The sequence below is a fragment of the Actinia tenebrosa genome, unplaced genomic scaffold, assembly GCF_029948245.1.
Source record: "Actinia tenebrosa isolate PJP-AT-01 unplaced genomic scaffold, QUT_ActTen_1.0 PGA_scaffold9__36_contigs__length_13948895, whole genome shotgun sequence".
In the NCBI taxonomy this organism is placed as follows: domain Eukaryota; kingdom Metazoa; phylum Cnidaria; class Anthozoa; order Actiniaria; family Actiniidae; genus Actinia; species Actinia tenebrosa.
Window position 1 is genome coordinate 12600979 of NW_028292586.1, and position 24101 is coordinate 12625079.

At 43.6% G+C, this 24101-nt stretch overlaps 1 protein-coding gene across 1 annotated transcript; it reads left to right on the forward strand.

The window, feature by feature from the left end:
- The first annotated feature begins 1074 nt into the window (after positions 1-1074).
- On the forward strand, positions 1075-12384 carry LOC116291979 (uncharacterized). Its single transcript, XM_089024725.1, has 4 exons — positions 1075-2097; positions 2764-2938; positions 3506-3559; positions 11822-12384. Exons 1-4 carry the CDS (start codon positions 1243-1245, stop codon positions 11827-11829), a joined length of 1092 nt encoding a protein of 363 aa, XP_088880851.1. The 5' UTR covers positions 1075-1242; the 3' UTR covers positions 11830-12384.
- Positions 12385-24101: the final 11717 nt, after the last annotated feature.

The window sequence follows — 24101 nt, forward strand, 5'->3', positions numbered from 1 at the left end:
TGCGGGAAATTCGGGTTTGTAAAGCCCTCGGAAGACAAAAGAATCCAAGGTGATCATGGTATTATAAGACTTAACGCATAAAGAGTGAGATAATAAAGAGCAATGAAAAAACCGCAAGAAAGAATGGGAATTCTACTCGTGAATAGACCTAATCGGCTAACGCGTTGCTATGTACGTTACCACCCAATTCAAACCTGGGAATAGAAGCGTTTGTCTCTACGAATTCAACTCTGAAACCAAAATATAACGAACAATGAAACTAACCCCCATGTGGTTTGAATAAGCCTGAAGCGAGATGATGTTTTACCCCCGACTCTATACCATAATAGTTTTTAAAATTCTTTCATGTTAAAATTTTTGATTCCTCAGAGAATACAGAAACAATAGTCATAATTAAAGAACAAAAGCAGTGTGAAAAGGATTATGGTCTAGAGACGGGGGTAAAACGTCATCTTGCTTCGGGCTTATTGGGTGGAAACGTTTATAGCAACACGTTAGCCGATTAGGTCTATGGAAATTAGGGTGCTAACATATTGCGCGATGCACTATTGGATATTACACACGTGGAAAGGCCCTACCCCATGATGCTTTCTCTATTTCTCAAAGGCGTTGGAACACAAGTTGCATGGAGCAGTGCAGTATGTAACCTACAGCGCAATTTTTGAAAAAAATTTCTAGACAAGTTACAGCAATCGTTGCGAAAAAGTTCGATTCATCTCTGCTTTTGGCAACGATTGCTTCTCCGTTGCACCGTGTAGACACTCTTGCGACGTGTCGCAATGCGAGACAAGTTGCAAAAAAAAAATCGTTCAGTGTAACCCTAGTCTTTCTCCCCTGAGAGAGACTAGTGTAACCCGCCTTTAGTAGAACTGGGGCAACGAAGCTATTTGTTATCTACAGAAAACCGATACTAACTCTAGTATAGATATCACCATGTGCTGGTCGGGTTAGGATGGTCACGGTACACACTAACAACATGCACTAAATTCCGCTCAAAGCCTGTGCGAAAGCTACAGCCAATCAAAGTAGACATAAGAACATCAAGGTCATGCATCACACGGCGTGTGCTTTAAGTTTTTCACATTCTATTTAGGACGTCCACTCGTGGGACAGACATGATTGCGTGACTATACACGCTTAAACGAATGATCATTCGCTGAAACCCACTGGCACAAACAGGAAACCATTTACAAGTAACTTAAAACGCTGTAACAAACTGAAACCTTCCTGTTATAGTAGTGTATGAAAAGTTGTAGCAAGCAAGAGCTTCCTTATATACTATACTTCTTATCCGCCAGTTTGGCAAGTTGTGCCATTAGTCGTCGTAGTATCATTATGTCTTACCAGATTATAATAGCGATTATATTACTCGCGCTGGCATTTGCCGTTACTTTCTTAGGGAATGTCTTACTTGCAGTCATGGTTATCAAGCTGAAACGACAGGAAGAACACAAGACAGCTGATAGAAAGCGCCACTTTGATGTACTCTTTGCTGCTCTTGCAGTTAGTGATATCCTTGGATCTTGCCTGATATATCCAATCTTACTTCATTTGTATCATCTGGCGTCGCAAGAGAAGAAAATCTCGGGGCATTTGTGCGACATTTTGGGTTCTTCTGCTGTATTTTACTTCTCCTTCGTTAATATTTTAACTGTAACTATGAGTTTTCATCATCTTTTCAGTGGTATCTGGCCTTTTGCTTACTACATTTACCTAAGGAAAAAGAAGAGCAAATTACCCTTTCTCTGTGTTAGTGGATCTCTGCTCGTTGCTCTCGTCTCACTGACTTTGTCTGCCAAAGGTTTTTCTTTCTTCAATTTAACCTCTGACAAGTATTTGGGAACAATTCCCTGTGTGCCACAAGTATCTTTCAACATTTTTTCAAAGAGTTACTTTTTCATCATTGCTCATTTCTTCTTTTGGACGCACTTCGTTGTTTTTGTTGTCACGCTACGGATAAACATAAATACCAAAAACACTCAAATTGCAAAATTTGGCCGAGTTACAAGCAAAACAGGATGGTTTGGTTTGCCTTCTGGGGCTTGGTTCCAACTATTGTTCAAATTAATATACTTGATATGTTGGGCACCTTTCATGGTATGTATAGTTAGGGTAGTCACAATGATAATCTTCATCAGAATTGATTACATCACTTTTATTACGATGCTGACATCATTATCATCATCAACATTACCTTCAGCACCATAACCAATTTTTCCTTTATCATCAGCTGTGCTACTGGTGCAATGAGGTGCACTCACCATCACCATCACCACCACTATCATCAACATCATCACCATGCCATATCACTTGTATCATTGTCATCATCATCATATCATCATCATCATCACCATCATTAGGGATGGTGTGTATTTTTTTTATCTGGAGGGTAGGTAGGGGGAGATTCTTCAAAAAAAAAAGTTGTAGCCAGGTGCCATCATTATCGCCACCACCACCATCATCATAATTATCATCACCATGATCAACAGGAACCAATACTTCACCACCACCACCATCATCATCATCAGGTGCCATCATCATCATCATCACCACCAGCATCATTACCAGGTGCTGGGCCATCATCACCACCACCATTATCATCATTGCCAGGTGCCATCATCATCATCATCACCACCACCATAATTACCAGATGCTGGGCCATCATCACCACCACCATCATCATCACCACCATCATGTCCCAGAAATGAGAATATGTGCTGTAACAACCTTGGTCTTGTGGTAAACATTTGTTTCCTATTTTAGGTTGCCATGACGATTGTCACATGTTCAAGTTATCACATACCTACAGATGTCCTCGTCACAGTTTGTTATCTGTTGCTCCTACCAGGTTTGGTTGGACCTTTTGTCTGTTATGTCACTCATGAAGACTTGAGAGATGTATTCAACACAACAATAATCAGTATTTTGTCAAGAAAACGTATGTACTACCAGGGATGGCAAAACAGTTTTTGAAGTAGGGAGGTTACAATTCTCCTCTTCCTTCGCTATCGGAACCACACTGTCTTTACCTTGCATGACACAAATAAGCCCTAAAAAGAGACCCCAATAGTGGTGGGGAGGGGTACCCATGTCCTCAGTCTGAATTTCAGAACTGCCTATATATGTTGCAATTTTCGGAATGTCCTTGTGTCGCTTGCTGGAATTTACCTATAACAGGGCATTGCTGTTGGTAATTATTCATTAGGGCAGTCTGTCATTCATTTGTAGCAAGTTTGTGGCTCTTATTTTGTCACGGTTTCAATGCAATGTTGCTCGAAAGAATTTAACTCTTACAGAGCCTCTTAATACTGTTGCCTCATGTGCATTAATAATGCACTACTGTGTTCCAGCATGGCATTACAATGTAATAAGCTAGACCATCACCTAACTTATGTCTTTGTCATTTGACTCTTGGTAATTATGATTGAAAACTGTCAATTGTATTAGTTAAATTACACTTTTAATGTGTTTATAATATATTAATTATGATGTACTGTTTCTGTAGGTCCCCATAACGAAGGAAAGAATGTTAAAGACATTGGAATAAATAACCTGAACTGTAAGGAATGAACTTAAATGTTATTCAGGGATATAGCAAGATATAAAGGGTGTTGCTGGGCTTCCTTAAAATAAAGAAGGGGGAAGTGATGTGACAACACCAAATAAATAAATGAATGAATGAATGAATGGAAAGTAGTATAGGGAATGGGGGTTCCAGCGCAATCTCAACACGGGCAAGACCCGTGTCAAAAATCCACCTACGGAAACAACCCACTCCAAGTGTGGTTGGGGGCAACAGCGCAAATATGTTAGTCTATATATGGAGTGCGAAGAATGTAAAGAGTTTGTTTATGATTTCTGTGTAAAGTGCTTGAAACCCAAGTTTGTACCTACTAAGCCAAATAAGTATATTTGTTGTGGTAAGAAAATGCAAATAGAAGACGACACGTCAGCACAGTGTTACGAGTGTGGTAAGAATATTCGTAATGCCGTACCAAATGCTACCAAAGAGCAGTATTACGCTAATGGAGGCCGTAAGAAGACCCCATACAAAAGAATAAAATACTTCAGAGACTGGATGAGTCACATTCAAGGTCATCGGCCGGTATATTTAGACGACGAAGTAATGGAAAGAATTATGAACCACTTAGAAGAGCCAACGCCACAAAGCCTACGGAAAACGCTGAAAAAATTAAAGCTAGGGAAATATTACAAAGCTATTCCCTATCTTTTGTCTGAAATTACCGGTAACTCTATTCCTGAGGTTTCTGATATGAGCAGAGCCGAGTGGATGTTTTGTCGGCTGGATAAGGATATCCCTTATTACCCTGACGTAATCTACGAAATATTTTACAAAATTGACCCCAACCACCCCCTGTTAGGATGGATTCCAAGGCGACTGACGTAATAATATGACAGCTGCGAGGCGGGGTTTTACTTTCACGTGGCGGAAGTGGCGTGCCTAGGAAGAACAATGAGTTGTTCACGTGTAAAACAATAGACAACATTCCGATCATGCCCCTTCGCCTTAACAACCAGCAAGTTTGAAAGTAGACTCGATATTCACTTTTAAAATCGCTGGTTGTTAAGGCGCTCAGGAATGTGCCGACGTCAATGATAGCTTCAGACATTTGATTACGCATATGACCCAGACAGCCGGCGTTCAATATGTAAATAGAATCCTGTTTTGCTCTTTTCAAAGTAGATGTTTACTGAGCAAGCTTTCTTTGAAGCTCTTCTTTTGCCTCCTGGTAGATCTTTTTGCGAGATTCCTCGGAAAGATCTTTTACGACTGTTTTTTTATTCCTTATGTCCGTCTTTAATTTCTCGTACTTTTCCTCTTCAGCTAAGATAAGCGAGAATTCTACGTCGTCTATCTTTCTGTCACGCAAAGCCTTTGAGACAAGGTCAGTGATAGTATTTACTTTAGCCCTTGACAGAGCTATTGTCGTGTCGTGTTTTGATATTTTGCTTGACAACTGTTTCATAATGCCCGTAGCAACAGCCGAAATAATACCACAGGCTGCCCCAACGCTGGCCAAAGGAACGCCAACGACTATTCCGGGTCCAGTAAGCGAAGTAGCAACGCCGGAGCCCGTTAACACAACAGATATGGACCCTGAAGTTATCGAAATCTTATGTAGCGTACTCCGGGCTCTGACGTACTTTTTTCTAACTTTTTCATAGTGTTTTGTCTGCCCTTCCAAGTAAGCCAGGATTAAGTTCGCTTTATTCAGACGAAAGTTTTCAGCGTTTAATTCGTTAGGTTCCTTAGGAAGTTCAGGATAAAGTGGAGGCGCTGATGGTATAACATCCATTATATATACTAATGTACGACGCTTTTGGGAATGATATTGAGGAGCAGCCACATCACGACAACCGGGATTACTGGAATTGGAGAGCATTTAGGAAGATGTTTCCACGTGCAGACCCCAGTAAGTTCGAAAGAAGACCCGATGGTATTTACTATAACGGCTCTAGGATGTACAGCAACGAGGATTTGAAGCCTACGCTGGTTAATCAAATAGACGATCAACTGAAGCATTCGCCAATGCATAAGCCAACGCCAGCGCCAACGCATGTTGAACCCAGTTGGTCAAAGGAATTATTGCTGGGTACCAGTACTTATCCGATACCCGCAGTTTCATTTGATAAACACCCAAGCTTGGACCTAACGCTGAACATGCGGATTTCTAACAAGCATTCCTTTCCGTTAAAGGTGCGGGATATCTTCAAAGACGTACCCATTATTCATACCACCGCTAAGGAATCTCATGAATGGTTAAGTGGTCCTAACATGCGTTATTGGCCGCAGCAACTAAACTTTGCAGTTTGGTGTGCCACTAGCGGCTGTGGTGTAAGCGCAAGCTTGATGAAGAATTCAATATTTATGTTTCATTTTCACTTCACGGTTAGAAGAATACTGCATGAAATGGGTGTTATTGCGCTGCCGGGAGATGCCACGTTTTATCCAAGAGATAATAAATACAGCGTGCCGGCTTATGACAGACTTTGTAAGGAGTTTGACGTTGTAGGGAAGGATTTCCGATGCACTGCCGGCGCTAACAATGGTCTGGGACATATTTGGGCTTATTGGGGGATTGGTGGAAACGAGCTAAGTGATAAGGAAGTTCATGCGTTGAATCTACGATGGAACACTGGGTATCACAAAGAAACTCACGACAGTAGCACCTTCTTTGAACCAAACGCTAAGACCACTAAGGAAGTTAGAGACGGACCTTTGTTCAAAGACGAGGGCGGTAAGTATGCAGGGGCCAATCCACTGATTATCAAAATTACCAACGACGAGCAAACGAAGCAATATCTTAATTTCATACCCCCAGAAGGTAAAGGACTAACCAAAGCCGGCCTTGCCCGTTTAAACCGCAGCATAGAAGCTTACGTGTATTCTATCCTTGGAGCTCAGGTAAACACCCGATCCAGCATAATCGGAAATACTGGCGCCGCAGAAGAAACGCGAGCCGAAGCCTTGATCTTATTTGAAAGTTCAATCTTGGAGGGCGACATTAGCAAGGGCGTACAGCGTTACCAACTAGCCATACAAAATTCTAAGGCGAGGTTGGACTATGCAGTAGCCCCGGGTTGTTGGTTAATGCCTAGTAATTTATCTATAAATACTGGTTCTGTAGTAGGATACAACAACAAACTGCAGCGAGCTACTAAGGATATGAAGTTTGGGGTGAACGACGTGAACTCTGACACTCTTAGGAACATTCCTCACTTCGTAGAGAAGCCAAAAAAGTCACACGAAACGAAGCTACCCACAGTTAAGAAACCATCAAAGAAGGTCCTACCTGCGATACCTGAGGAATATGACCATAACTTATTAAAAGCCGGTCTAGCAGCTGCAAGCATTGGTCTGAGCTATTATATATGGCGATGAACAACCCCTACGTAGCTGGAGTAGATTGTGTCTATACGACTTACACAGGCGAGAAAAAATACACCCAAGCATCTTGGGTTGATGTCACAGGTATGTCTGTAGATCTGAACTACTCAGGAAAGAAGTTAATCCTTTGTAGCATTTGCATTGGCACGAGCAGCCATGCGAACGTGGGCTTTAGGTTCCTGGATGAGAATGGCATACTGCAGCCTATGCGCGCGAAGACGAGCAACAGGGAGCCTGTACATTTTTCCGTAGAGCCCAACCCAGCCAGCGAGGAAAATCTATCGGTTTGGACTTTTCACATGGTCGCCGATTGCCATGGGAAGGTAAAGCTGCAAATACGCGTAGACGATTCTGGGAGCGTTTGCGTGAATGGCATAGAAAATCGAAGAGACACGGCTTATAACCACAAGACCATTAACACTTTTACGGTGCTTAGTCTCTAGAAGCAAACTATGTTTGCTGAAATATATGAACCCACATGTAAAGGAAGATTGGTTTCTTTATTACTTAGAGGAGAAGGAGTACGTAAATGATGAATGGTTTGACACTGATCTTTGGGTGAAGGTTGGAGGCGTGGGATTACTTGTGTGTACTATTAGCCTTAATACGGGGTATTCGTGCAATGCTGGGTTTAGGATCGTTGATGAGAATGACCATCCATTACTGCCTTACAGAAAAAAAAATAACAATAGGAACCCAGTTCATTTTTCCTCGGAGCCCCCTCCAGTAAGCGGAGAAGATCAAAGGCCGGTGACTTTTCATATGATAGCCAATTGCCAATATGCAAAGCTGCAAATTCGTCCCAGCGATGGAGGTAAGACCATAGCAACTCGTGGTCGCATAGGAATAAATGCTGTGGGATCTTCTCCACCGGATGCTATTTGGAATCATAAGCCCATTAGCACCATGACCGCCATACCGCTAGTTCCGCATTATCAAGGCGGCGCGAATACTATCTTTACTTATCCCCAGTCGAGGACGCCTCGGGCGCCCGACGACGATAAGCCTCCAGTAACGTACCCAGATAAGATCAACCCCTCATCTTCTTCAGGAGTACCACTCCAATAGCGACGACCAAGATCCAAATGTTATTCCCCACGAACTTCAACAGTTCTCCGCCGGCCCTAAGTGCCAAGGAAACAACCGAACCCAGCAGCCCAGGAAGACCGGCTGCCATCTTTTTTCCCAAGTCCGTTAGTCCATTGCCTAATTTCTTTACGCCCGCGCCCGTAGCCTTAAGCGCGTTAAGGATTACCCCTACTACGGTGCTAATAGCGACCGCAAACGCCAGCGGAAGACCATACTTCACCAGAGCTCTTTTTACCTTTTCCTTGGTGGTAAGCCCCAATTCTCTTTCCAGGTTGTCCTTTTGCGCTTGTAATTCCGCAAGGCGTATTTCAAGGGCCTCCACTTCCTTTTGAGCTGCCTCCCTTTCCTCTTCGGGACGAGTCTGGTCGTTGATTATTTCCTGCTGCCGCTCTATTTGCCCCTCCAGGTCTTCGATGGCCTGATCTCTTTGCCGGATTTGCTCCTCTTTAGTGTTGATTTCGGCAACCAACTGCCGCCGTTCCTCCAAAGAGTCGGATATGGTGATATGCAAGTTTTTAGCTTCCTCTTTTGTCAGGTCTAACTCCTGTAAGGTGAGGTCGAAAGCCCTTTGGGCTTGGTCTCTATCGCGTAGGGCATTGTCTCTTTGTCCTCTAATTTCTATTATTCTTTGGGTTTTGTCATCAACTTCTCTCTTTTGAGCATCGAGAAGTAGTCGGTTTTGCCTCATGTAATCTGCCTCCCTTTCTTCCAACGTTTCTTGCAGTTCCTCGACGCGTTTTTCTAACGCAACCTTTTCATTCAAGGCTGCCAACCTTTCTAACGCGCTTCGGGTAGCTAGTTGAAAGCCTCTTAATCTTGCCACGTTAACCTTGACCGAGCCATTTTCGTCGAAAAGGGGTTGCGGTTTCGTCCAGCGGTCTTTGTCAGGAAATCTCAAGTCTTGGACGCTTATGAGGACTTTGTTTCCGCGTTCTGTGAGCCTTACGTCGTCGGCCTCGAAGTGGGAATAGCGCTGCGTTAGCTCTTGCGTTGCCCACTCTACGGTTTCCCGCGCGGTTGCTCCCTGCTCACCCATGTTTCGAAGTTCTATGTACTCGGGGGCGGACTTACCCGGGTTCTTTTCGTGCCACATGCGATTCAAGGCGGCCTTGAAGCTTTTCCATCTATTACCATACTTGTTTTCTAGAGCCATGTCGTAGATTAGGGGGTCGGTTTCCGCGCCTTTAGTCCATGCGTCGTATTCTTCGTCGTTAATGTCGACTTGACCTTCTTCGGTAAGGGGATCAAAATCACCTTCTACTTCCATTATATATGATAAGCTCAAAGTTAAACCCCAACGTATTACCTAAGCAGGTTGGCGGACTGAAAGCAGAACGCACCTTTCACCGGGTCACCTTTACCCCCAGCAGCGCTAAACCTGGAGAAACGCTGTACGTAGGCGTGCCCCGCCTAACGGATAACCTAGTCTTAGTTCCTGGCACCTTGGCTTTAAGGTTCGACCTAGCGGTGCAGTCAAGCCCCACAGATGAAAGGATTATCGTTAACAACCTTGGTCGCAACATTGTTTCTAAGATGCGCGTAAAGTTCGCCGGGGAATCCCTCTTAGACTTAAACAACTATGACCTGTACACCACCTACAAAGATCTGTGGCTGACTGCATTCGAAAGGGCACAAAAAATAGAGCAGGGTATCGGTAGCGCAATATTACGTAAGGTTAGGACTCCCACCAAGACACAACCTACCGATTCTGGCGACGCAACTGACGTGGCAGATGCAAAGGCCATCAAGACAGCCTATGGTACTAAATACGTAATACCATTGGACTTTGAGGCTATTACCAGCCACGGGGTTTATTATCCTAGACAGTTGAGTGAGTTGCAGTTTGAAGTGACCTTAGCCAACATGGCTAACATCATTGGCGGGTTAAGCACTGCGTTGTCGGGAAGTATTCATCCATACGCCATTACCAACCTGGAATTGCAGTATGAAACCATACACTCCGAAGATCTAGCACGTAGCGCTGGCATGGAATACAGTGCTGGAAAGGCTTTCTTGTACGACCACGCGGTAATGTACAAAACCTTTAGTTTCCTGGATAAGACAGACGCGGTAATTACTCAGAGCATTAATTTACCACGTCGCAGTCTTACGGGGCTGATGTTGGTATTTATTAAGCCTTATGAAGCCGGTAAGCGCGACTCTGAAGCCTTTCATAACCCCGGCATCACCAACGTCGGGATTAGCATCAATGGAGTTCCAAATAAGGTGTATTCGCAGGGAATGAAGCCCTCAGACATCTACAGGGAAATAAAAAGAAAGTTTGGGGATCAAGTTACACCCGGTGAGTTCTTTACCAATAAGTATGCACTGTGGATTGACATGCGAACCACCAACGACGAGGATTTACATGGGCAGGGATTGCGTCTGGTAAATACCCAGGACGGCATTACCCTGGAAATCAAGCGTGACTTAAACGCTAGCGCAGGCGACTCAGACAAGATCAACGCATACATCTTCGTGGTGTCTGACGCCCAGTTGAGCGTAGAAATGAATCAGCTAAAGAGCGTTGCGTATTGATGCGCTGCGCTCCCTCATCCAAGAAAGGATAAAATATCCCTTACGTATATAATGCTTCGCGTATTCGAAAACAACAACACCAAACTGCAATGCATAGTGCAAGGCGATAAACTTTATTTCAAAGCAAAGTCCGTGGCTGATGCCCTGGGTTACGTAAATTCCAGAAAAGCGGCGTCTGATCACGTCTCAGAGGAAAACAAGGTAACTTTGAGGTCTATAAAGGGTGTAAATCTGACTGACACCCTTAATGCGCAACCACATTCCGTTTACATCACTGAAATGGGTCTTTATGAGTTAATATTCGGATCTGAAAAGTCCGTAGCTAAGGAGTTCAGAAAATGGGTGTTAGGTGACGTTCTCCCTACCCTCAGGAAAACGGGTAAGTATGAAATAGAGCGGCGCTTTGACGGTCCTAACAAGTTGGTATTCAAAATAGAAAATGAATTTGACCTGCATAAGAAGGTCGTAAACTACATACGTCGATTCCACCCTATCCTACTGCTCGCACCAGGTCTTGGAGAACTACAGGACTCAGCTAGCAAAAGGATAGTATGTTGGCAGAAAGGGTATCAGGCGGGGCAACCCGACATCTTAGTCCTTAATGCACATAAAAAACATAATGGGTTATGCCTGGAGTTGAAGACGCCTAAGGGTAACGGCGTATTATCCTCAAAACAAGAGGCGTTACTCACACAATACGAGGCAAATGGTTACCTAACCATGGTGTGCAACGATTACGACCTTATATGTAGGGAGATCGACCATTACGCGGAAGGCATTCGTGTACCTTGTCCTTGGTGTGTTAAGGCTTTTAAGACGCAGGAGGCGTTAAGGACTCACCAAAGAATATTTCATAGATATAATGATAGTTGAACAGACACACTGGCGTGAATTAGTTCAAGGCATCACATACAAAATAAAAAATTACGTCGTCTTCGAAGACATCAGCCGCTTAAGGTTGGTCCTCAAACACGAAGGTAAAGAGTGCACGCTATGGGCGCCGGACTGCGTGCGGTACGTCATTCAAGGTGAAGAGTACACACACATACGCAGTCATGGTAAGGTTAACGGTCGATGGAAGTTCGACGTTGAAAGGAAGGTAGATGCTAATCCTCTTTGTGATTAGAAGTCATCCTCATGAGCGGTTAAGTATTGGTCTGCTACGGCGGACCTCATTTTTTTCTGTCATGTAATTAGTATGGTAATTAAGGCTCCTCCTGCGAACGCTGCGATGTAAGGTAACATTATATATATATTATTCATTTTTCCATGCTTTTCTTACAGCAAGGTAATGGTCTAAGGGCTTGGGTCCGTCGTACAGGCAACACCAAATATGTTGACCGCTACGTATACAGCCACATCGGTTGCAAATGCCGTCCCAGTGTTCCCTGTCTTCCCATCTCACGCCCTCGACGTCGTCAAAGCATACGAAGGTCTGGTCTATTTCCTTCTTACGTCGCGTGAGCGCCCGGGAGGTTTCGTGGGGACAACAACGTTCGGCTAAGTCTCCGTGGGTTTCACAGACGACATCTTCGAGGTGGTAACGACGACAGCGGTATTTATGCCAGTTCTCCTCGAAGTGAGGTTCATCGCAACGGAGACAACGGTCTTTGAGGCAGACTCTGTTCTCGCGGTGATATCGTAGGGCCTGTACAGTGGACAGTTCCTTACCGCAGTCACCGCAAAGGGTACTTACGGTCTTCTGACAGACTTTCTTGGAAAGATGGTATTGCAGTCGCTGCTTGCTACTAAAAGCTCTATCACATTGCACGCACTTCATTATATATACCTTATTTTTTATTGTTATTTTGTTAAATGCTGCAAAGAGGTCTCAAGTAAGGACCTATCTTTTATTGTTATTTTGTTAAGCCCCCATTAAAAGATGAGGTATCATTCTTTCTCATTGTTGAAACCAGCAAAAAGATAATCATGTTAACCATTCTTCGATCGTGATGATTTAACAAAATAACAATAAAAGATAGGTCCTTACTTGAGACCTCTTTGCAGCATTTAACAAAATAACGATAAAAAAAAGAAAGACCTATGCTAATTCCTCTTGCTGGGGCTTAGTAAGATCTTCTTTGCGACCTCTTACTCTTCTCGAACGTCGTCTAAAGTCCTTTGTGCTTTAGTATCCGCGGGACACCAATGTCCAACGAAGTCTTCTTCAGAGAATACCTTATTACAGTGACAGCAGCTGTGTTTCTTACGAGGCGTCGGAGGGGTAACGATGATGCAGTCAGCAGGTAGTTCGCACGTAATGCAGTCCATATATCTATGGGGGATATCGAATGAAGTCCTTAATGGACTCCTTAGCCCAGCCCGCCATTGTCAAAAGCGCGCCAAACCGTTCTGCACGCTTCAGACCACACATTTCATCGTACAATTCCTGTACGCGCTCTTTTAACCGGCCTATCTCTTCCCTTTGCATTTCTATGGTGTCTCTTTTATCCTTTGCGTCGGCGGTAATCCTTCTTACTGCTTCCACTGGTTCCATCTATATATGAACCCAGATCACATGCCTTGTAACGCTCTGATAGTAGGACCCACCGGCTGTGGAAAGACCCAATTCGTCGTGGAGCAGCTATTAGAACCCTTTAGATACCGCTTTGACTACATAGTGCTGCTTTGTCCCACCTACGTGAATAACCGCACCTGGACGGGTATAGGAGTGAAAGACGACGACTTCTTCGTAGATATTTTAGACCCTAACGAGTTATCCAGTCATTTGAAGTTCTGGCACAAACAATTCCCTAAAGATACACAGACGCTCCTCATATTGGATGACATTGCCTGTGGGGACGACGTAAAAAGGCGCACCTCCGAATTAGTGAAGCTCGCCTTTAGTGGCAGACATGACAACATTAGCGTTTGGTTGCTTTCCCAGCAGCTTACCAGCGTCTCTAAGCCCTTTAGGGAAAACATAGGCTCTCTCGTAGTATTTTATACTCCGAGCAAGTCTGACCTGGAAACCATTTTAAGCGACTACGGCGGTGAGATAAGCAAGGAACAGCTGCACGAATACATGCGGCATTTAAAAACGCACCAACATTCCAAGATGATCTTCTCTTTGAGGTTTCCGTATTCCATTAACATATATGGAGATTGAGCAGCTCTTAGATGAAGTCCCCACTCAGTTAGATGAAAGTAACCTCAAGGAACAACTTAACATTCTTGTGTCTTCTGGGAAGTGTAAAGAAATGATAGGTAAGGAACTTACCCATGAGCAGGTTAATAAGCTGTCGGAAGAGGAAGTCAAGAAGTTCCATAAGAGGTATGAGGCTGCCCTTGCAAGTAAGACCACGGACGCCGTAGCAGACTCCGCTATCCGACTTGCCACTAAATTGCTTGGACTTGCACTGCCCATAGACGACGTGGAGCAACTACAGAAGGACATAAGAGATGACTATGTCATATCCCAAGAACTTAAGATAACCTGTGGGTGGTTGTCTTTGAAGTGCGGTAAGTTAATGGCAGTCGCCTCTGCGGCTTTGCACGTAGCTCAGCATGTCGACTTGAAGGAGGTGCTAGGTTCCTTCGGAACATCTTGGAAGGACTTCAAGAAGGACAGAGAAGTCGAAAAGGTCTTCCAGGCGGCACTTGCTGAGGTACCTAGTCAAGTACCTGCAAGTGACTTATCAAGTACTTAGTCAAGTCATTCGCGGGAATTACCCAGGTCGCCTCAAGTACCTAGTTAAGTACTTATCAATTCCTTCAAGTCCTTAGATATAAATGAGTGAAGCTGAATCGAAGGCGGAGGAAACCCCTCAAGTAGAGGAGCAACGAATCACCAAGGCTAAATCTCCAGGCAGAGTTGCTGCCGGTAAGAAGCTCGCGGAGATGAACAGGAAGAACAAAGCAAAGAAAGAAGAAAAGGTGGAGGAAGAGGAATCCTTCATTAATCCTGGGTACGTCATTGGCGCGTTAGGAGTCGCTATAGCAGCAGGCAGCCTTTACTTACAATGGCGGGCAACGAAAAAGGTAGAACCACCAACGTATCACGCACCTGTGGAGGTTAGAAAAAGTAAGATCCCTGAAATGGAGTAGATTTATCACCACGTACCGTGGCGACCTAGATTTTCCTTCTCGCTTTGTAATATAATGTCGACCGCGTTGTTGAAAACTGTTGAAGAGGCAGCTATCATTACTTCCATCGTTGCGGGTATTGGTTGGGTAGGTAAGAAAGTGCTCAAAGAAGACTTTACTGAAGACCCAAGCAAGAGCTTCGCTAACTTTGCTAAGATGACCGCTGCCGTAGGCGGGGCTATCATGGTAAAGGATTACCTACGGAAGGAAAAGTACCTACCTAATGTATAATGGTTAGCTTAGTCGCAGGTGGAGTCATTGCAGCTTTAGCATTTACAGGGGCTAATTATGGTGGTCAATATTTGGATAGATTAGTTAGAGGCGACAAAAGCGGTGCCGCCCAAAGAAAGAGACACGACTTAGCGCTGGAGAAATATCAAAGGGATGTGGCGGCTTGGAATGAAAAAAGACAAGCTTACAGGGATTGGTTGGATAAGAACTACCAAGACAAAATGCAGGCAGACAAGAACTTCGAAAACACAGACTACGCCTTCAAACTTTATGCGCAAGCACACCCCGACTTTAGAATGAAAAAGCCTCAGTTCAAGAATTACTACCAGCCTTCTAAGAAACAAAAAGACAATGAATTGGTCTTTGTAGGAGTCGCAGGGCTGGCCGGAGGCGTGGCTTTGGCGTATCTAATATAATGATCGTCTTTTTGGAAAGCGACAAGAATGACTTTACCACGTATTTGAATCCTCCCATCAAAGCCTGTAAGGTTCGGTTGGTTAGTTGCTCTTTGTATAATTCTTGGTATAATTTAATTAATGGCTTTGTCATCGGAACTTCCGGCACCAAACCAAAAATACCAGATTCCCATTACACCCCAATAACACTGGCTAAGGAGCTAGCGAAGCATGGATACACTCTTACCACAGGATTGCCCCATGAAATGACATTCAAGAAAAATAATGGGAGCGCCAATCTAAAGGACAGTTCATTGGTAGAACTCCTGGGCCTTACTAGTACCACGATAAATAGCGGCAGTACATATGATGTGAAATGGAAAGTCGCATCCTCTTATGAAGTCTATTGCGACTTGGTCCATAGTTACAACAATGGAGAAAAGTCTTCTCTTATGTCCAAGTTTCTGCCCCAAGGTAATCCATTTGACCCAGTAGAATACACTCCCATTTCTTTGAGCTATGACTTATCTAATTTGGTAGAAAGCATAAACATCACCATTAAAGTGGACGGAAAGATGGTGGATTTCAACGGACGTAAGATCAATCTTGTTTTGGAATTCATATAATGGGCCGCGTAGAGGACAAACTCAAGAGGATTTACTATGGGCCGGAAGGCTATTGGAGAGGAGCGTCAGCTATCAAGAAACTCGCGACCGCGGCCAGGGTATCAGACGAAACTGGCTAAGAACTGGTTAAGAAAAACAAACCCTCTGGCAGGTTTATCTTCCCGTGCCTAAGTACATTCCCAGGCCCAGCTTTCACCGTAAATACCCCCAATGAAGTTCATCAGGCGGATTTGCTTTTCTTGCCGCACGATAAGGTGAGAAAGAAGACCTATAGGTACGCTTTGACCGTAGTCGATATCGCAAGCAGATACAAGGACGCCGAACCTATAACCAGCAAGGATTCTGGGGAAGTCGCAGAAGCCCTAGGTAGGGTTTATAAGCGCGTCTTGAAATGGCCTAAGCTGCTGCAAGTGGATGCGGGGACGGAGTTTATGGGCGTGGTTACCAAGACCCTGAAAGACCACGACACTAAGATTAGAAGAGCTAAAGCAGAGTACCACAGGGGTCAGAGCATCGTCGAAAGATTCAATAAGACCCTTGGCCGAGCGTCTCTTTGGGTACCAGTATTGGAAAGAGCTGGAAGATCCCTCCAAACGCAATAGGGAATGGACTCAGAGGCTCCCCCAGGTCGTCGCAGGCTTCGAACAACGAGGCGGCCAGGGCTACGGGAATGAAACCCAGGGATGCCATAAAAAAGAAACACGTGGAACACAAGTCCTTCATCAGAAGTTCGAGGGCGGTCTTCCCCCATGAAAAAGAATTAGGCTATGTCACGGTTCGATATCTCTATGAGCCGGGTGAATTAGAAGGAGGATCCAAAAGAGCTACGGATCCTAATTGGTCTTTGGAAACTTACCAGATCCGAAGTGCGATAGCTAAGAAGGGTCAGCCCATCTTGTATTATCTTCATGATGGTCCCACGCGTGGGTTCGTCAAAGAAGAACTGCTTATCGTGTGATGTCCGAATGCTATCGTATGCACTCCGTCATCACACATCCATCGCTTACCGTCAAATGCAGACAGTGACACCTTCTCCTGTGTACGTTATGTATTTGATGTACCATAGCTGCGCAGGCTGTTCATCTTATGCCGCTGTTCCTTACGCGTTACGTAAGACCGTTGAGGTAGGACTCGTGCGTAATGTCCTTCTTAACCACATACTTTTTTACGCCTTTAGCTTTCTTTTCTACAGCCGTCCAACTTTAGCACGCTGTACATCTTGGTTTCAGACCCACGTATTCCACGATGGGTTTTCCTAACATTTCGTCTTTCATCTTCCCAATTACCTTCTTATTCTTCGCAGAGTAAAGGAAGTGCTCCTTCGGGTAACCGCTGGTGTCGTACTCGTCTATGTCGGGGAGGCAGTCTTTGTAAACGTCTTCCGTTTGCACTTCTAGAATTAGGGAGTCGGTGTCTGTGTACAGGAGGCGACAGCGGTCTCCGTACTTTGGCTTAAGCTTATCGTAGTAGAACTCGTACATAAGCAGCTTCGATAGATCCAGCACCGTAAAGCCTGTGTAAACGGGCTTGTTTAGTAAGAGGTTTGCCTTTTTCATGTGAATCACGTAGAAGTTCAGCATTTCTACGTATCTAACGAAGCCTGGCTGTGACACGTATGCTTCTGCTTCCTCTTTGGTGCTGACTATTTTTACGCTTACGCGCTTGCGGATGTTCTCCATTGTCTTTCCGAACACGCTGTTGTTCATCAGTTTGAAGAGATTTTTCTCGAAGTCATTTTTCGCTGCGGTACGCTTTTGCGTGTTAAAGTCAATGTAGGGGCGCATCCAGGGTTCCTGCGTGAATTTTAGGACTCTGTGGATCTTCTCTACGCGCATTCCGTGTCGCACGTAGAACTGCAGGTTGCGGTAATGTACCACATACTTCTTCTTATCCATCAGGTTCATAGTTAGTTTCCTGTACGGTTTGTAACCAGGGCACATTTGCTTTTGCAGCGGACTTAGCTGCTTAAATGGTATCTCTATCGCTTCTGGTGCTAAGGGGAACTCATTGTGTTCGTCGTGCAGGTGCTCTGGGTACTCCAGATCCACTTCTAAGACGTAACCCTTGTCTTCCTCCTTTCCTACCTGCATGTAGAAGTCTATCGGCTTCACTGGATCCCATTCGAAGTCTCTCACAGGTAGGTACTGTGACATTGCCCAACCATAAAGGTTATTCGCATCCAGGTAGTAAATGTATGTGGTTGGTTTCTCTGGGTCGTGCTCTACTAAGGGGTTGTTTGCGCGGGCGTAACGTCGGCTGGGTCCGCATACGCCGCCACGAATACCGTCTTCCATAAACCGATACATGTCGTACTCCGTTAGGAGATCCAACTGCGCATTTGTCTTCTTTAACAAAGCACTCCAGCTGAGCCCAGGAGCCGTGTAGAAATTAGCGGGATCCAATCCGTAATATTCCATAGCCATCTTTCTGAAGCTTTGGAAAACATCTGCAAGCAGCACTACGTCAGACCTTAGGTAGATGTCGTGGTAGTCACCCATGTTCTCACAGGAGTACTTTTCCCACACGTCTAACGCATGCTGGTACTCCTCATCCTTTATACCAGACTCGTTTAGGGTGCTGTAGAAGCGATCTTTGGGTGGTAGGGGTTCTTTGAATCGATCCCAGGAGTCCATGTATTCGTATGGGTAGACTCCTTTCCTTTCCGCGCCGTATTGACTGGAAATGGGAAAGTTGGTGTTATACTTTACGAGGTTTGCTAAGGAGTCCGCCATAAACTGCTGCGAATCTAAGAACTTTAGCTTACCCACAGTTACGGACATGTAGCGCTCTTTGTTGTTGGGTATGCATTTGACGTCGGAGCCGTCTGTTCCTTGTAGTAGCAAATGGGAGTCGTAACCGCGGAGGTTGTGAAAGAACACCGGAATCTCCATGTCTGGATTTACTTTGAAGTTTATATTGCATTTCCAATGAGCCGCTCCTCTGTATTTACCCGTGATGTGGCAGTGATCCCTAACCTTATCCACATAGAAATCCTCAACAAATGCTTTGTGGCAGTGAATGCAGTGCGTGGAGGGCTTTCCCGGCTTCTCACCTTTCTTAGCATACTTCCCGCATTTAAAATGAGCTTCTCCTAGATACTTTCCATCTTCATCCCACGCTTTCTTGGCTCGTCTTCCAAACTGAAGAAGCGTATGTTGACAAATGTGGCATTTTTTTGCCTTGTTAAAAGCCTCCTGGTTCTCTTTGGTAAATTCCATCTTCTTTGGACGTCTTAATTGTTCTCTAATCCCCCCCTCCTCTTCTCGCAATGCTTCTAGAAACTCATTAGCTGCGTTCTTACCTCGGTAAATCACAGGAGGGTTTGCTTTACCGTCTGATCTGACTACTATGTAACCAAAGGAGCAGATCTCGTGTAATCCTACCTTATTCGTGGCGCCACGTTTCTGCTCTTCCTTAGTTATCAACGCTTCGAAGTCTGCATATATCACGTAAGGCACTTGCATCTGCTTTTGATGGTCTGCGTATGAAAGCTCTTTGTTGGTGGGCATCTGGATCCGTTGCGCCACTTCTTCGACTCCGCGGCAGATCTCATCGTGTTTCTTTAGGGTATTTAAGGATGTAAATGACAGCAAGCAGCAGTCGCAGAAGTACTTTTTACCTTTGTGCTTAGTATGTCTGTAGAATAGTCTGCTAATGGGTTTAACCCATGAGTAGTGTCCGCCGTGGTAGAATAAATGTACGCGCTCTCCTTTACTTTTTGACAGAACTAACGGTACTATCGTCTGCTCTCTGACTCCGTAAACGTCAATTGCTAGATCGTTTATTTCCTCAAATATGGGGATGTCTATCAACTGCATGGGAAATTCCACACCATCCCACTCTAAATCATCTGTGGGATACTTACTTGTCCTACAGGGATCCTTCTCTGCTGGATACAGTGCAGACCTGATTGCCCACATAAAGCATCGATTGTCTTCATTCTTCACGTTTACAATAGCCTTCTTCCTTTCTACCCACGTTGGTAGCGGTACGTAACTCCCCCCTCGTATGGGTACGTACCTGGCTATACTTATCTCTATTCCTTCAACCTCCTCTACTGTCCAACCCGATCCTTCTTTCGTGTAGTTAGACAGCGACTCCATTATTGCTTCTAAGGCTTCACTGAGTGACCTATCCAGATTCGTGGATTCTAATATCACTAACGACTTTGATCGCAACATTGCTGTCGTCATTACCTCGTCTTTTGACAAACTTACTTCTACCATTATGCTCGCTTTCAGGGCTCCTAATTCTTCTATACCTTTTCGGAGAGTCCTTTTAACCTTCCTTTCTGACTGACGCCAAAACTGTCTAACGTCAATCTCACCGTTACCGGGTATTGGCACCGTGCTGAAGTTGCTTTGGGATTCCATCTATATAATAGGAAATATTTTATACCTAATACCAAGCACTTTTTAAGTCGTCGTAGTCGTACTCACAGTCCTGACAATGCCAAAACAATTTAACCTTAGTCTCAAACTTCTTACCACATCCACAATCATAACTGCTCATACACTTCGTCTTCATTTTCAAATGCTTTTTCAAATCCGCTTCTTTCTTAAAAGTTCTCTTACATTCTTCGCACTCCATATATAGACTAACATATTTGCGCTGTTGCCCCCAACCACACTTGGAGTGGGTTGTTTCCGTAGGTGGATTTTTGACACGGGTCTTGCCCGTGTTGAGATTGCGCTGGAACCCCCATTCCCTATACTACTTATGAGCCCTTCATGTTCCTTGAGCATTTTTGTTGCTTTCCCCTATTCATTTTTGTCATATTATGCGAAGTAGGGCGTTAGTAAGTTATTAAGAATACATACTCTTTCACTAACGATTGAGTTGAATACGTTGCATTCGATCATTTGTATCAATTCCACACAAAAAATATATTGAAAAGCATTAACAGATAATTTGGATAGGGTATATAAGACAATTCTTACCTTGTTGTTCGATTTGCATGAAAATTAAAAACAGCAAAAGGCAAAATTGTTGAAATACGAAGGCCATTGTTAAGACGAAAGGGTTTACATCATAAAAGGCTTGTCACTGGAAGGGAGAGATTGGGAACTCCTGAAACTCCCGCGCAGGCTCATAAAAATGCATGTATTAATGAAATTGCACTTTAAAAGTCTTTGGATAAATTCGGACCGTTTTCTAAGTTGAGGTTGTTATTCAAGGCTTTGGTACAAGTTTCTTTTTTTAAATGCATACGCAAACAAAGTCTTTGCTCAACTACGGAACACGTTTGACCCAATAACCTTACCACGAGGTCTCTTTGTATTTTTCTGTGAGTATATTGAAACAGAAACCTACCTGTTGAACAATTCGATTTTTATTATAGAACGCATTTTGTTGGATATGTGTCCAATTTCAATCAATTGCTATCTCCATCCCATTGGAACAGGAAGGAGTCCCTGAACACCGCACAAGGCGAAGGGGTTAGCCCAGGTTAGGGCTCTCCACAAGTTGCTCTGCAATTTTTCCGATTTCGAGCAGCTTTTTCACTTTCGAGCAACTTTGAGCAACTTTTCATTTTCTAACAACTTTCGTTCTTATTTTAACTTTTACACGAATTTAAACAAATTATCACGCCAAATAAGGACAAAAAGTGAGGGTTGTTTTACTCTAATGATTTCAATACTTGTGTTTGCAATTTGTATACTCTTGGCCTCCCTGTGGTAAACTGTTATGCATGTGGACAGCGGTTGTAAAATCTAAAATGTAAACAAAATGGCGGAAGAAGCCACATGCTCGTGATCCATGCTCGAGTAATTCTGACACAGAACAAAGCCCATTAACAATAGCAGACAATGCTGGAGCTAATTTGAGTGAGCCAACGAAAGCTAATATTGCCCGAGAAAGGAAAGTGCAGAGCAATCCTGCAGAAAAGGAGAGAAATGTCCGCGGTACAGTGGATCCAAATGTTTCTTCGTTGGACCGAGAATGAAGGAGTTCAAAGACGAGTGTCTTACTTTATATAATATTATATAGTATATTTAGTATTACTTACATATTCACTGAATTTTATGATATTAAATCATCAAATTGATGGCAAATAAGAACTTTTTATTGAGCAACTTTTGAGCAACTCTGAGATTTTTGAGCAAATTAATTTTGAGCAACTTTTGGATTTTTTGAGCAACTTTTTGGACTTTTTGGACTTAAATTAAGCAACTTCATATAGCTATAAACTTTGTCACACACCTCTTGCATTTTTTTACTTAGTGTGGAATTCAAAAAGGTCCCTCGATGATATATACTTATGGGTGTTGTTTTTTTCCAGTCAAATGACTACTTTAAAAACATGTACCTATATCTTTTTGGCTCGATCACCATGCTAGTTCATTGCTCGTTTTCCGGTAATTGTAGCTATGTTGTCTACAAATAAAACAAAATTAAAATGTCCTAACCTCTATCTTCACACTGTGTCGAAGTCTTTTCTTCTATAATTTCTTCCATGATTTTTTGCTTCGTTTTCACAATTTTACAAACAAAAAAATATTAAAAAGACGTCCAAGTGACGTATTTGAAAGCTCGACCAAGCAGAAACGCGATTTACACCGGGCGGGCGACATTCTTAGCGTTACGCACAGGGTTCCCATGCGATGTAGTCTCCCTCGCAGCCGTTTTTAGTGTCGGTCGTCACGCAACGCTCCCTCCCCACTAACGGCTGCTTGCATTTGAACTACATTCCTTTCTCATTGTTTGGCCAATCACAAGACGGTTTACATATTTAGAGAACCGTTCGCGGACTTTTTATCTGACCAATCACCGTGCAGCTTTTATTTCGCATTCTCAACTCGTTCAATATGGCGTCTGTAGAAGAAGTGTTTGAACTCGTGTCTTCAAAGTTCGGTATTCCTGACCTAAATGTGCATCAGAAGTCGGCTATCAAAACTATAGTCGGAGAGAAAAAAGATCTTTTTGTCAATATTCCAACAGGGTTTGGCAAATCTCTAATTTACCAAGCTCTGCCTCTCGTATTTGACTACAATAATACACAAGATTCTGGTCACATCGTGGTTGTTGTGTCTCCTTTAATAAGTCTAATTGACGACCAAGTCTCAGAGTTACGTAGTTTAGGAGTTAGTGCTGTGAACATAAGCTCAATGCCTTTGGACGAGAAGCTGAACTTTCTTCATCTTTCTCATGTACCAGACGTTTTGTTCTAATAGTAACTCCTTTGTTCCTGTAGATTTCATTAAGTTCTGTCTTGATCGCTTCCAAATTATCAAATGCGCGTTTGAACTTCGTAAGTCGTCCGTAGCATGCCTGCTTGCAAAGGAACAACTCGCTCGTCGCTGAATAACATTCGACGTTCACATCCAGACAGAAACTGATAACGGACGGAAAATCAAAAGAACTTTTTCCAAAAATATATATCTTTTCCTTCTTTTCAACCACTTTCGAGCAAATAAAGCACCGATCGCTTTCGAGGATTTTCTTCGGTGTTTCCTCCATTCGGGGATCAAAAAACAACGAACATTTTGACAGCTCGTACGCGGGAAACTCACCATGTTTTTACTTTCGGACCCTGTGATTGGCTCAATTGGAAACAATACGTTCGACCTCATTGGTACGATCCAAACAATGAGAAAGGAATGTAGTTCGAATGCAAGCAGCCGTTAGTGGGGAGGGAGCGTTGCGTGACGACCGACACTAAAAACGGCTGCGAAGGAGACTACATGCGATGACCACGAAATAGATAGTTTACCACATTCTATGTCTATCGTGCTATCTATGCCTTCGGCCAGCCCGGGAGCTCCGCTATAATAATATAATGCTTATGAATTTAGAACTATAATCTTTTGAATGTTAGAGACTTTTTTTTACGTTATTACCTCCAAAACTGCGGACGTCATATCGGCCAACCTCCCTCCCCCTTTCATAAAAAGGAAATTGACATGGAGCGTATTCTCTATGTAACACTAGCGTACCACCCGTTGCCCCACCCCTCAAGTTTTCTTTTGGAACCAATTAAAATATTATTGTTTCGTGCGAGATTCCTTTGGATTTGGCGGGAAAATGATACATCGCCCGGCTCACCACCTATAATTGAGACATTGCTAACTCCTGCTACGTAAATCCAATTAAGTATAGAGAACAGTAGAAAAACAACCAAACGATAATAAAAACAAACAAACAAACAAGCAAACAAACGTAGTATATACGAATTTTATGAATTGAAAAACAAAAAAAAATCAAATAATCAATCAAACAGTCAGT